The following is a 12,891-nucleotide window of genomic DNA, read 5'->3' as shown; positions in this document are numbered from 1 at the left end:
GGAGTATACAATTGTTTGAAATTATTATTTGACTACAGGGCAGTAGTACACCCATCCAATCTCAGTCTTGTTGGATCTTTTGACTTAATGTACAGTATTTTAATTTGATGGGGAGAAGATCTGCAGATTTATTAGGAAACATAACAATGTTTTTCCATCTAATGATATTGTAAGTCTGGAATGTAAATCCCAAAATATTTAGGGTAATCTGCCTATATTACACAGTCTTGTGAAAACATCTCGCTAGACCGTGTTATTTTTCATTTGGACGTGACTTTGACTTTTCTTGCTGAGGATATGTCACATGCCTGATTTATACGTGGCACGCAGGTCTCACACACCTAAACAGCCGATCTACAAGCTCACAGTGCATTGCAGTGTAACACGTTGTGAGCTTGCAAGTTTGTCTACTTTCACAACTAAATCAAGCCTAATTACCCACTCCCCAGTCTCACCCATTATGAGAATCACTGTCTATGCAGAGGGAAAGGTGTTCTGCATATACTGTAGTCTACTGATTGTGCTTGTGGTCTATCGAGGAACAGAGCAGCTGTCATTTTTTTTTGTCATGAATTTTCATTCATGATACATTATGCTATTCTCCTTGAGTCTCTTTTAAATGAAGTGCCATGTTTTTATTTGGCTGGCTGACTGGCTATATACTGTATAGCTGACTGGCTAACTGACTGACTGGCTGGTTGGTTAACGGACTGAGTGGCTGCACCCCCATGTAAATACCCTTAACCCTCACCCTGGCAGTCAAATAGACAGAGAAAGAGTACGACAGAGAAAGAGTCCTGGGGGTTGGGCAGTGAAGCCAGCCAGGCTGTAAATCCCCAGACTCCCTGGACAAGGAATTCACCATGGATTCCTCTTAAATTAATGCCGGAATTCTGAGTTTAGACAAACAATTATGGCAAATTCTTCACTTTATTGGGGATTAGGAGAATCTCCCCTCCATTCCTGTTACTGTATGCTCCAGGTGGAGTATACAATTGTTTGAAATTATTATTTGACTACAGGGCAGTAGTACACCCATCCAATCTCAGTCTTGTTGGATCTTTTGACTTAATGTACAGTATTTTAATTTGATGGGGAGAAGATCTGCAGATTTATTAGGAAACATAACAATGTTTTTCCATCTAATGATATTGTAAGTCTGGAATGTAAATCCCAAAATATTTAGGGTAATCTGCCTATATTACACAGTCTTGTGAAAACATCTCGCTAGACCGTGTTGTTTTTCATTTGGACGTGACTTTGACTTTTCTTGCTGAGGATATGTCACATGCCTGATTTATACGTGGCACGCAGGTCTCACACACCTAAACAGCCGATCTACAAGCTCACAGTGCATTGCAGTGTAACACGTTGTGAGCTTGCAAGTTTGTCTACTTTCACAACTAAATCAAGCCTAATTACCCACTCCCCAGTCTCACCCATTATGAGAATCACTGTCTATGCAGAGGGAAAGGTGTTCTGCATATACTGTAGTCTACTGATTGTGCTTGTGGTCTATCGAGGAACAGAGCAGCTGGCAGCATTTGCGACGGAACAGAAATATTGATTTTAGGTCCTCAATGGAAACAAGTCCACAGCACTTTTTTGTGTTATCCTTTTAGAAGTGTTTGCATGCATTTCTGATAACATATTCAATCAATCAATTCTGTATGAAACGGTTACACGGATGAACGGGTACTGGATCTTTCTGTGAATGTGCTAGCCTCACCCTAGAGAAAAAGACAGCCACGTGGGTGATAGAAGGTTGAGAGAGGGGAATGGGAGATCACAGTTGGGGGTGTAAGGAGATGGAGAGTGAGAAACAGAGAGAGAGAGAGAGAGAAAATTAAAGGGGGCAGAGGAGCCTGCCATTCTTGAATGGCCCTGACCAAAGCTGTTGCCAGATGTCTATCCCGTGTCTGTCACCTTGGAGACAGCTGCTAACATCAGCACCAGCTTTGGGGATTCCAAATCTCCACCGGGAGGGAAAGAGAAATCAAGCAGACAGGGGAGCTTCTGCCCTGTCAGTCCCACTCCCAGGAAGCAGAAGGGGAAGACAAGGGGAGGGAAAAGTGCAGGAATCAAACGCAGAAGAGATGGAGAAGCAGGAGAAATGGCTGGGACAAAATCACAACAGCATGCACTTATTCATTGCTCGCTTCCCCTAACCACACACACCCAAAGCATCCTGTTCAACCTGTTTTTGTGTTTGTTTGTTTTTTTTTACATTTTTTGGCAGTAGACAACCAGAAAAAGAAAGAGACACGAGAAGAGAGGGAGAGGAGAGGGAGAGCGGGGGAGAGGAGGAGAAATGTGCTAAGCGCTGCCTAGCAGCTGGATAGGCATCTGTGTTTAGTATGCACACAATGTCTCTGGACTGAGTCCCAGACAACTCTCTACAGGCTACACAGCATTAGACTCTGCCCTGAAAAGGCTCAATGAACAGGGTGCTCGACTACAGCAGGGTGACATGGCAGGAGCTATACACGGTACCTGCTGGGACTACACAGGAGTCCGTGTGCATGCCATTTGTGGCACACTGTGCCATTTGTAAACGTTAAGACCCTGACACCTGCCCAACGTATGTGGTTAAGTGAGCCTATAAGTTCAGATACCCCAACCACAATTAGTCACCCACCCCCCCCCCCCCCCCCTGTAACTTCCCAGAGCTATTGTAGAGAGTAAAATGCAGGCAGAATGGATTGGACCATTTGAAATTTTGAAATGTCAACTGTCAGATTTTGCAATGTTCAATTTAGTTGCGCCGGAATAGGGTTGCAGTTCAGCAGGCAAGGTCTGATGGGATATATTCATCATTATCGGGTAATTGTGTGGCGCTCGCATGTTCTCCGGCTGAGAGAGACGGAGCGAGAAAGCAAGGAGGTGGAGAGAGACGCTGACGGAGAGAAGTAGAAAGAGTCAAAGTGAGAGAGAGGTAAGAGGAAGAGAAGAGAAAAAAGAGAAATAATAGAGGAAGATAAACGGACAGCTAGAGAGAAAAAGAAGAGAGGAAGGTACAGACAGAGAGAGATAGAGAGGGGGGGGGGGGGTGCATGGGAGAGGAGACCGGAAACCATTAGAGAAGTGATTTGCTCTGGTGAAATTATTCATGACCACGTGAACATCTGCCATTAGGAGGGATGTGCTATATTATTAAAGCCTCACAGTGAGAGATTGCTAACTGTGGGTTCAGGTGCTCCCAGACTGAGTGGTCGTCATAGCAATAGATGAGTCATTGGTGGCTGAGGTGTCTAACAGGAAGGAACTCAGTTGTACAGTCATGACACTGAATAAAAAAGAGATAACTTGTGCAGTTTGGCTCATTTGATGAAGGTGTAATTGATATTACAAGAAAATTGTATAACTAATTGCATTTAAAACACATGAAAAGTATCTCAGGCCCTAAACGTGCATGTCTTTTTTATTTTCTTGTTTAAAGGCAAAGAGGATGTTTTTTTTCTTTAGGACTGAGTGATTTGTTGACATGGACTTCTCTTGTTTAATTTTTTTTTGCTGTGTAATATCCGCCAAGGAAGAGCGATAATACGGCAATGCGGTGCTTTGACACGCTTCAGTGAACACGGCATAATTGCAAGCCAGCCGTTTTACAAATGACGTAGCAGCTGCAACACATACAGATCCCAAAGAATGCCATTAACAGGTAATATGCAATTAGTTACCGTCTGAACTGTCAGCTGCAGCGGGAATAATTAGTCCAAAACAAGGTGTTCAAGGCTGAAACCATGGCAGAGCTGAGTGACTTGGCTGTGGGCAGCCGGTGGGTGGTCTGACAGGTGTGGATACCCAGGGGGACGCTGCAGGAAGGCATGCAGGTGTTTGACACTCAGTCTAACCGCATGAGGCCCCGGAGGCTGACAGCCTGAGGCACTGTGGGCTGCATGAAGAGGCACTGTTTCACACCGTGAAGACGGACTGTGGTGGTATCTCTGAAAATAAGACCCAGGCCTTCAGAGCAGAGTGCAGTCTCACTCTCTCTCTCTCTCTCTCTCTCTCTCTCTCTCTCTCAAGACAATCAAAATAAAACAATGTATTTACAAATAAATATTGGATATAAATAGGAATTAAATAAAGGTGTAATTAACACTTTGGGTAATGCATTTTCTGTCAGAGATAGTTATACAATATACATCCATATAGGAGACGTTAGCTTTATACTTTTACTTTATACTTTATTCCTTAAGGTGCATGCTTGTATTCCATTTGACATCCTTCTCCTGTCACAGCAGCTCACAAATCTCGCTGCTGTGTTTGCACATTGTTGTACTTCACCCAACAGATATGGGAGTTTTTTGTCATTAGTCATGTTTTCAAACTCCTTGGGTGATTGTAATCTGTGGAAAGTACATGTCTCTGATGTCCTGGTACAGTGGACAGACGGTTAGGAAGTGTAGCTCAGTCTCTACCTCGTTTGGTGTGCAGTATGGGTGCACAGTCTGTCTCCTGGGAGCCAGGTCTGCGGCCTTTCTCAATCGCAAGACTGTGTTCACTGAGTCTATATCGAGTTAATGTTTTCCTTAGCTTTGGGTCAGTTATTGTGCTCAAGTATTCTGTTATTGTGTATTCTCTGTTTAGAGCTAAATATCATTACATTTCGCTCTGGTTTTGAGTAGATCTTTTCCCAGTGTGTGAGATAGCTTTCTTTTTGTTTTCTTATGATTTGGTGTAGTCCCGTTTGTTTTCTGTCTGGTGGTTGTGCTTGTGTTAGTCCCAGAACTATAGCTGGCTGCAGTGGCGGAACAACATTGGGCCGGGCCGGGGGGTGAGACAGCACGACCGGGCCTCACCGAACCTGACTCCCAACAGCCCCCCCCCCCCCCCCCCCGAACGACAAAAAAATAACATTTACGCAAACAGTTGCTGCTAATTTGAGCAGGCGTGCATGAACGAGAGAGGAGTTGTGTGTGAGGAGCTGATATATATATCTGCTATATATTATTGATCGTGTCTGTGACATTGCGCAGCAGTGCACACACACGAGCGAGAGAGAGAGAGAGAGAGAGAGAGAGAGAGAGAGACGTAGAGAGAGAGAGAGAGAGAGAGAGAGAGAGAGAGACGTATAGAGAGAGAGAGAGAGAGAGAGAGAGAGAGAGAGAGAGAGAGAGAGAGACGTAGAGAGAGAGAGGTGCTGCGTGCGTGTAAAAAAATAAATAGGCTACTACTCATCTTTGTGTTCTGTGTTCTGTACCTTCTGAGTGATCGCACACAGGGAAAAGAAACAAGAAGGGGTTTAGAATCGAAACAGTCCGTTGTGGAGAAAAGGAAGTCCACACATATGCACTCCTAAATCCTCACAGAGTGATTAGCCTACTAATGAGTGACAGGTGCTGCCACTTAATTTTGGAGCGTGGCTGAGGATGTCTGTTGGAGAGTGTGAGACAGACTCCACGGTGCTTGTACAGTCCAGCACAGTACATTCTCAAGTCATCAGACATGATATTTTGCTAAAATGTAGGCTATATAAGCTCTGTATCTGGTTAATTGGGGGATTCGCGGGGGCCCGCTGGTTTTATCAGTCGTGAGTGACTGTGTAAAAAATCGTCAATCGGTCATCTGACAGCCCGGGCCCTCAGGAGGTCCGGGCCGGAGTGTGACCACCTCCCCTACCCCCCCGGTAGCTCCGCCCCTGGCTGGATGAGGGGACATCTTTCCAGGGATTCACTGTGTGTGAGGGCCTTTTTGTGGAGCGTGTCCGTTTCACTTTCCTTTAGGTGTTTATAGAATTTCAATGCTCTCTTTTGGGTTTTGATAATTAATGTGTATCGTCCTAATTCTGTTCTGCATGCGATATAGATAGAGATAGACCCTGACGAAGACCTTTTGGTCGAAACGCGTTGGTCCTGTTATTTATTTGCCTTGCTCATCTTCAAATAAACTATTTAATTTTTCACCAAAGACGGAGTGCCTTGGATTATTTTCTTTTCAAGTCTGCAATTCACATTTTTACAAGCAGTACAACTTGGAGGAAGGATACCTTTTGTCTATATGGTTTTACCTGTATCACCAAAGAGCACCCATCTAAGAGCCACTAACAGATCCCTGCAGTGTTTATTCTATTTTTCCGGTTCTTGATCGGCAAGTGGGCCCCAGACTTCGCAACCATAGAGGGAAATGGGTTCTATAACAGAGTCTAGTATCTTTAGCCAGATTTGTATTGGGATGTTTAACTTAATGTTTCTTTTGATGGCATAGAAAGCTCTTCTTGCCTTGTCCCTCAGGTCACTCACTCTCTCACTCATTCATTCAGTCAGTCAGTCAGTCAGTCAGTCACAGTCACTACTACTCCTCTGATGTTCTCTAGTCTGAATCATCTCGCCTAGTGGAATAACTACTGTATGGGCTTATTATCGCTCTCTCTCTGTATCTCTCTCTCTCACAGTTTCTTCTCCGGGAGAGAGAGTCTAGCAGTCTGGTTCGTTGTGATTTATGTCACAGTCAATAGGGGAAAACACACATTTTGTGACAGTGCCTCCAGGGTTCCACTGCTGTGCCTTTGAATCTTACGACGGCGTAAAAAAAATTGAATAAAAAAGCAGAGCAACTTCTCAGTGGGCTGTCATAAACGTGTCTGAGCTGCATGTTTTATTACACCCGGCCCAGTTTGAGAGCTGTCTGCTGTGACAGCGATACCGTGGTGGGCAGCGGGTGTCAGAGACCGTTGCATAGCGACTGTTGATGATGGTGTGTTCTTTGGGCAGCAAGGGTGACTCCCGCAGCTGTCCCACAGCTGTGCTGTGAAGTCCCACAGAGACAGCCAGGCCCACACCTAATGTCATAATGCTGAATGTAAAAAAAAAAGCGGTACCGGCGTATGCACATATGCATGGGCCACACACACGGGGATGCGCTTGTGCCCTGGTAGAGATCCTTATGGCATGAGATCAGAAGCAAGAATAGACTTTTATTCACAGGGCCTACACATACATGCACGGACGCACGCATACTCAGCCACTCACACACACACACATGCGCTCGTGCGCAGCAAGAGTCCATGTAATCCTGAGCTCACGCTGGTCATCATACATATAACCTTTGTGTTCACAAATAAACACATGCGCATGCACGCACATATACCAACACAGGCACTGTAGCACAGTGAGGAAGGGAGTGTGGATCTTGTCTGCGTTGTCAACAGGATGAGAAGGCGGGAGATGGAAGCTGAAGCATTAGTCTCCTCAGGGCTAGCTTAGGGATTTCCTCCAGAGGACAAAATAGAAAAATACAGCACCATAAAAATAGATTCTCCCCGCTCAAAATACTGATATGGCCTCAGAGGGAGAGGTGGGGTGGGACAAGATGAGATTTGCATTGAATTTCTCGCCATGCTCTGTTCCCCATATGCCTCTCTCCATGCTTATATTTGTCTCTCTTGAGTGTTGTGTTGTATTGCACACAGGCCAACAGTGACATTAACAATGCTACTGGATACAAAGTAATACGATTATGTTCAGCCGAGTTTACCGTTGTGAGATGTATTTGTATTGTTTGCGAAATGGTGGTCTCCATTTCAGGTTGGTTTCTTGTCATATTTTTAGATGACAGAACGTGTGCATGCGAGTGCCATGTGTAGTTGTGTACCCTCCTTGCATGTGCTGTGTGTGTGTGTGTGTGTGTGTGTGTGTGTGTGTGTATGTGTGTGTGTGCCTGTGCGCGTGCGTGCGTGAGTGGGTGCTAGGGGTGGGACGATTCACTTACCTCCCGATTTGATACGCTATCAATACCAATTCGATTTATATTGAGATTCTTAAATATGTGTAAAATGCAATTTATTGCAATTTTTTCCCAAGTTACTTAATTGGCTTTCATTATATTAGAACATTTAAAAAAAATCTAAACAATATAGACCATGACAAGTTCAATCGTACACGTCAATGCAGCCAGTTAACGTCAGTCAATCTTTCTGACATGAAATAATAAATACATAAATGAATAGAAGAAAATCGATTCTGAACTTGTGATTAGATTTTAACATTGTGGCATTAAAAATCGCGATATATCCATGAACCTTTGCCCAGCCCCTAGCCTAGTGCATGTGTTGCTGGCATGTGGGCTGGCCTGACACTCACTGTGATGCCTACAGGGTGGAGAGGAGCCAGCCTGTCAGTGCTCCCTACCGTCTGCAGCTTGAAGAATGTCTGTCCGCTGACCAGGTGCCCACGCCAGAGCACATCCAGGGCTACGTCAAGAAGGTAGGCTTGCAAATAATTGTGATTAATGATTTAACCACTTAAAGGAGTAGTTCACCCAAAAGTGACTTATTTTCAATTTGGAGATTTATTTTTCTTTTGAAAGTTATAGCCTGCAACTAATTAAACGTACCACACTGTAAAATCCTGAGTTAATATTTGGAGTAGTTCTACTGTAGAATGAACAGTAGGCTAAAACAGAACGGGTATATGTACACAGGCAGAGGTCAATAATTTCAAACAGATATATCAGAGGGAGAGTTAACTCCTAGATCAGACCCACTGGCAGAATAAATCAAGCAGGCAACGGAGAAGAGACAAAGAATGCTGGATAAATGGCACAAACTCTACTCAGAAGCAGGGCAGTGAAGGCCGATTCACACTGTCGCATGACGGCATCGCAGGGCCGAAAATAGCCGACCTACAAGCTCACGACGCGTTGCATCCGTGACGCCTCGTGAGCTTGTAGGTCGGTTATTTCAGCTTTCCGACACCGTCGTGCGACAGAGCATATATTGAGCAGATGAGACAAAGGTGTGTCTGTTCTGACTGGTTGAATGGAATGACATGGTGCATTTATATATAAATGGTGCATTTATATAGCGCCTTTATCCAAGGCGCTTTACATAGATTGTGCATTTCATTCACCCTTTCACACACACATTCATACGGAGGGATGGCGGAGGAAACCATGCAAGTCACCAACCTGCTCATCGGAAGCAATTAGGGGTTCAGTGTCTTGCTCAAGGACACTGGATTGAACTGGGAACCTTCCAAGCTCTACCTACTGAGCCACTGCCGCCAAAAAACTTAAACAGGACGCTTTGAAATGATTAACTATGCTGCCTTACAAATGTAAAGTGGTAAAACTGGGTTCAAAGAGACAACTCCCTACTGTAGAAACAAAAACAACCCTTCCAAATATATTTGAAATAATAATTAAACAATGGTATTACGTTATAGTGTGTCCCCCTCACTTTCTGAATTCATATTTTATGTGGAGCAACCATTTTTTTACAGTCTAGTGGGAGCAACACTGGGTCTTTTTTCATTTTTTACATTTTTTCCCTGGGAGGTTTCTTGCCCTCTAAGAAGGGCTTACACGGTTTTGCATAATTGCCTACAGTGTCTTTCAGTGAACACTGGCAGCGGCCTGAAGTTTTCACTCTCTGTGGCAATCACAATTTCAGCGATGATAGCAGTCGACGTGATGGTGTTTTTGTTCACGTGCAGTGTACAGCTGAGGCTTACTCTCCTGATGCCTTAAACTATTTAAGGACAGCTCAGTGCATAATGTCCTCTAAAATATAAAAATCACACTATGACGTAAAATTCTCCATTCATTGTCAATGGGAATTTAATGTTTGTGTAGGACAAAGTTTGTGAACATACACTAAAAGCTCGATATTGCACCCCTCAAAACATATAGGTTAGCATTATCTTAAAATCACACAAATGTATTGATATTGATAATGCTGATTATGCAAATAGAAGGACATTCTGGAGTTAGGTTAATAAGCAGAAGCAATCTAGTCTCTGCACTACTCTCTTTCACTCTAGTATTACCATCAACAAAACAGTGATTAAAATGCATAACTGATTCATAATAGGCCCAGCCTCAAAAAATGATAAATGGAGGACTGGGTTTGTATTGGATTTGGCAATCCTAATCAAATCAGTCAATTATGAGGGTGCTGCATTGAAACTAAAGTGACAAAAGATTATTATTACACAAAGATGAAACTAACAGCCAAACAGTATACAGTAGTAGGCTACTCCTACAGGCTGAGGTTGCACCTGTCAGCGATATGTTGAGCTCCTCACTGGTAGGTGATCCAGTAGGCCGGGTACAACAGCAGGAGAGATTAATTGGCATAATGACTAAATCTGAAATTATTTGCAAAGAAAATACTCATCGGACAGTGACATGTGAAACAATCATAAACAGAGATTCATGAACCAAAATCCTGCAGCTTCGTTCAAATGGTGATATGACGATTTCTTTCTACTTGGTCTGTGTCTCAAAGTAGGGCTGTGGGCAGTTCAGAAACCGTCTTCCAGTGACATCATCAATGGGGAATACAAGCTAATAAAAACTGCAGGCTTTCTAGTCCTGAAAAGTTGCAATGCGAAAATGGAAGCCATCGATAATGAAAATCTAAAAAAAATTGTAAAAAATATATTGTTTAAAGAAAAACTGCCTAATGATTATGTCACTGGAAGACTGTTTCTAAACTGCCCACAGCCCTCCTATGAGACACAGAGTGAGTAGAAAAAAATCGTGCCATTTTATCATGATTATTAGTGAGGCCCTATTATATGAAGATAGGTTGAAAAGTGGTGAAGTGGTCCTTTAACTCAAGATTTTTACAGTGCAGCAAGCTTCCAGTGCTGCTCTGCTTCCACTTGTCGAAAACACAAACTGCCATAGTATTATAATTTGCTTGCTGAAAAGATTATTGATAGGCAATTCACACTGAGACGGACTGAATCCGTTTCATTGGAACCGTTTCCGAATACGGTTGCCTGGTCCCCGATGGCCATGATTCACATTAGCCGAGATTCAACAGCGCACCCGGGTACACTTGCATAACACACTTTAATCCTCCTGATGACGGTGTGCTTGATGGCTGGCGCGCACGGACACTGACCATCAACTGTGCGACATTGTCTCAAATAAATCCAGACACACTGAATTGCATTGCCTCTTTGCCGTTATACTACTATAATACTGTCAGCCTGCCTGCTATTAACTGTGTCAGTCAGTTCTGTGCTCCAGTTTCGTGTTTGATATTAGTTTGCTATGGATTCTACTTTAGCATTATTATTATTTTGTTTTACTTTGGAAACTATGCCAAGCAAAGCCCAAGTAACCTGACTCCGCCAGATTGCGGCACTACCAGGCTAAAGCCCAAGAGGCAAGAGCCACGTGTAATAAGATCAGCGCGTACTGCGGTGCTGCGCTTATACGCAGATTCAACAGGAGACGTGCGGCGTTGAGAAATGAGCTGGTGTTACGCGTTGTGCATGAGCACTGCAGCGGCTGTGTGTTTTTTTTTGTTGACGCTTGGCTTGTCGACTAGAGATTATGTCACGTTCTTAAAAAAAAAACAGTCCACTTCCTTCTTTAGGTAATAGGTACGCATGCATTCACATTGGAACGATCCGTATCTGAATACACTTCAATGGTCCAGAGACCCGCCCCCCATGCGGTCCCGGGGACGGTTGGGCAATCCGCTCCCAGGAACGGTACGCATCATTCACACTACCACAACATCTGCCAAGTGGTCCCGAGTGCGCACCCGGGACCATAGTGTGAATTGCCCCTAAGTTGAATGTGAAACATCTGTTATCTGAGCAACTAATAAATCCCCTCATCTTTTACACTCACACTCTGTGCCTGCCGAGGGAAGTGAAATGCCCTCTTTTCTTTCTTTCTTTTCTCCCAAAATGTCAAATGGCTTTTCTTTTTAAGAACACTTGCTTTGTGTATGGTGATTATGCCGCATCATCGCGATCCAGCTGACCCTGTTTTTTGTACACGTAGATACCATCAACATCTTGAGTCGACCTTTGAAGTCTCCAAAACATTCGGCCCTTTCTATTAGTCATGCGGCTCTAGTCCTACAGGACCTCATTACTGTTGGTCATCATTTGAATCTGCTGCAGCGCAACTGCAGAGCCGCTTGGAGGAAGAGGACATGAAAGAATCTATTAAAACAAAAAGATGACATAGATGAGGAGGAGAGAAGTCTTCTCCCTCAGGGACGGACGCATGCTCGCTTGATCGCTCTCTCGCTCTCTGAGGGCCTGTACACACACATCAGACACACATCAGACGAACATTGGAAAAGCATTGAGGCGGCCATGAAACACAGATGCCACAGAGCATGTTCGTCTGATATGTGTGTATAGGGCCTCTGTCTGTCTGTCTGCCTGCCTGCCTGCCTGTCTGTCTGTCTGTCTGTCTGTCTGTCTGTCTGTCTGTCTGTCTGTCTGTCTGTCTGTCTGTCTGTCTGTCACCATCTAAACGTCAATTCAATTAAATTCATTGTATATATACAGATACAAACCTACTACCGGTAAAATAAACAAATGTGTCAACAGAGCTGTGTAACATTGTAACAATATTGCAGTCATTTCTGCTGGCAATGCAGACATGCCATTATATGGACTGGACATTAACAATATCCACTGGAAATTCACAATGCTTTGTCAACAGCATCACCGAGGCAGCCAAGGGCACATGGCTGTTAATATTGTGGGCCCTACGTCAGTGTAAATTAGCATGACGCATGCTAGTGTACAGTATGGAGATTGCGATCCCATAGATCCCCTCCATCACAAATCGTTGTGTATACATTATCAATTCATCATACAGGCTAGGGTGGGCCACAGCCACGTCACTCTGACCCATAATTAACCGTCTGACGTCTGTTACAGGTGCACAGATAAAGTATGACCATATATGGAGGGGGGGGGGGGATAACCTAGCCAATGCTGGGTATCGAAACCTCAACCGATACTGTCCGCACAATAACCGCCAATGCCGGGAAAGATGTGAAAAGAAAAAATAAATAATAGCACATGCTCTGTTAGTACAGTGTAGATCCGCAGAGTGAATATATAGTGCAGGTATACACAGATGATTGACAGTCTCTATGGTGGTTGCATTCCTTTGTTGGAC

General features: G+C 44.0%; 1 protein-coding gene across 2 annotated transcripts in view; it reads left to right on the top strand.

The window, feature by feature from the left end:
• The window catches only part of rftn1b (raftlin, lipid raft linker 1b), an 83,565-nt gene that overhangs the window by 31,131 nt on the left and 39,543 nt on the right, over positions 1 to 12,891 (top strand). For both annotated transcript variants that reach the window (XM_083760597.1, XM_083760596.1), the window contains exon 3: positions 8,099 to 8,207. In XM_083760597.1, the coding sequence (XP_083616723.1) occupies positions 8,099 to 8,207 (109 nt within the window). The remainder of the gene's footprint in view (positions 1 to 8,098; positions 8,208 to 12,891) is intronic.

This window comes from Protomyctophum parallelum, assembly GCF_964188405.1.
Source record: "Protomyctophum parallelum genome assembly, chromosome: 3".
In the NCBI taxonomy this organism is placed as follows: domain Eukaryota; kingdom Metazoa; phylum Chordata; class Actinopteri; order Myctophiformes; family Myctophidae; genus Protomyctophum; species Protomyctophum parallelum.
The sequence above is the reverse complement of the archived record's forward strand: the minus strand, read 5'-3'. Positions and strand labels throughout refer to the sequence as shown.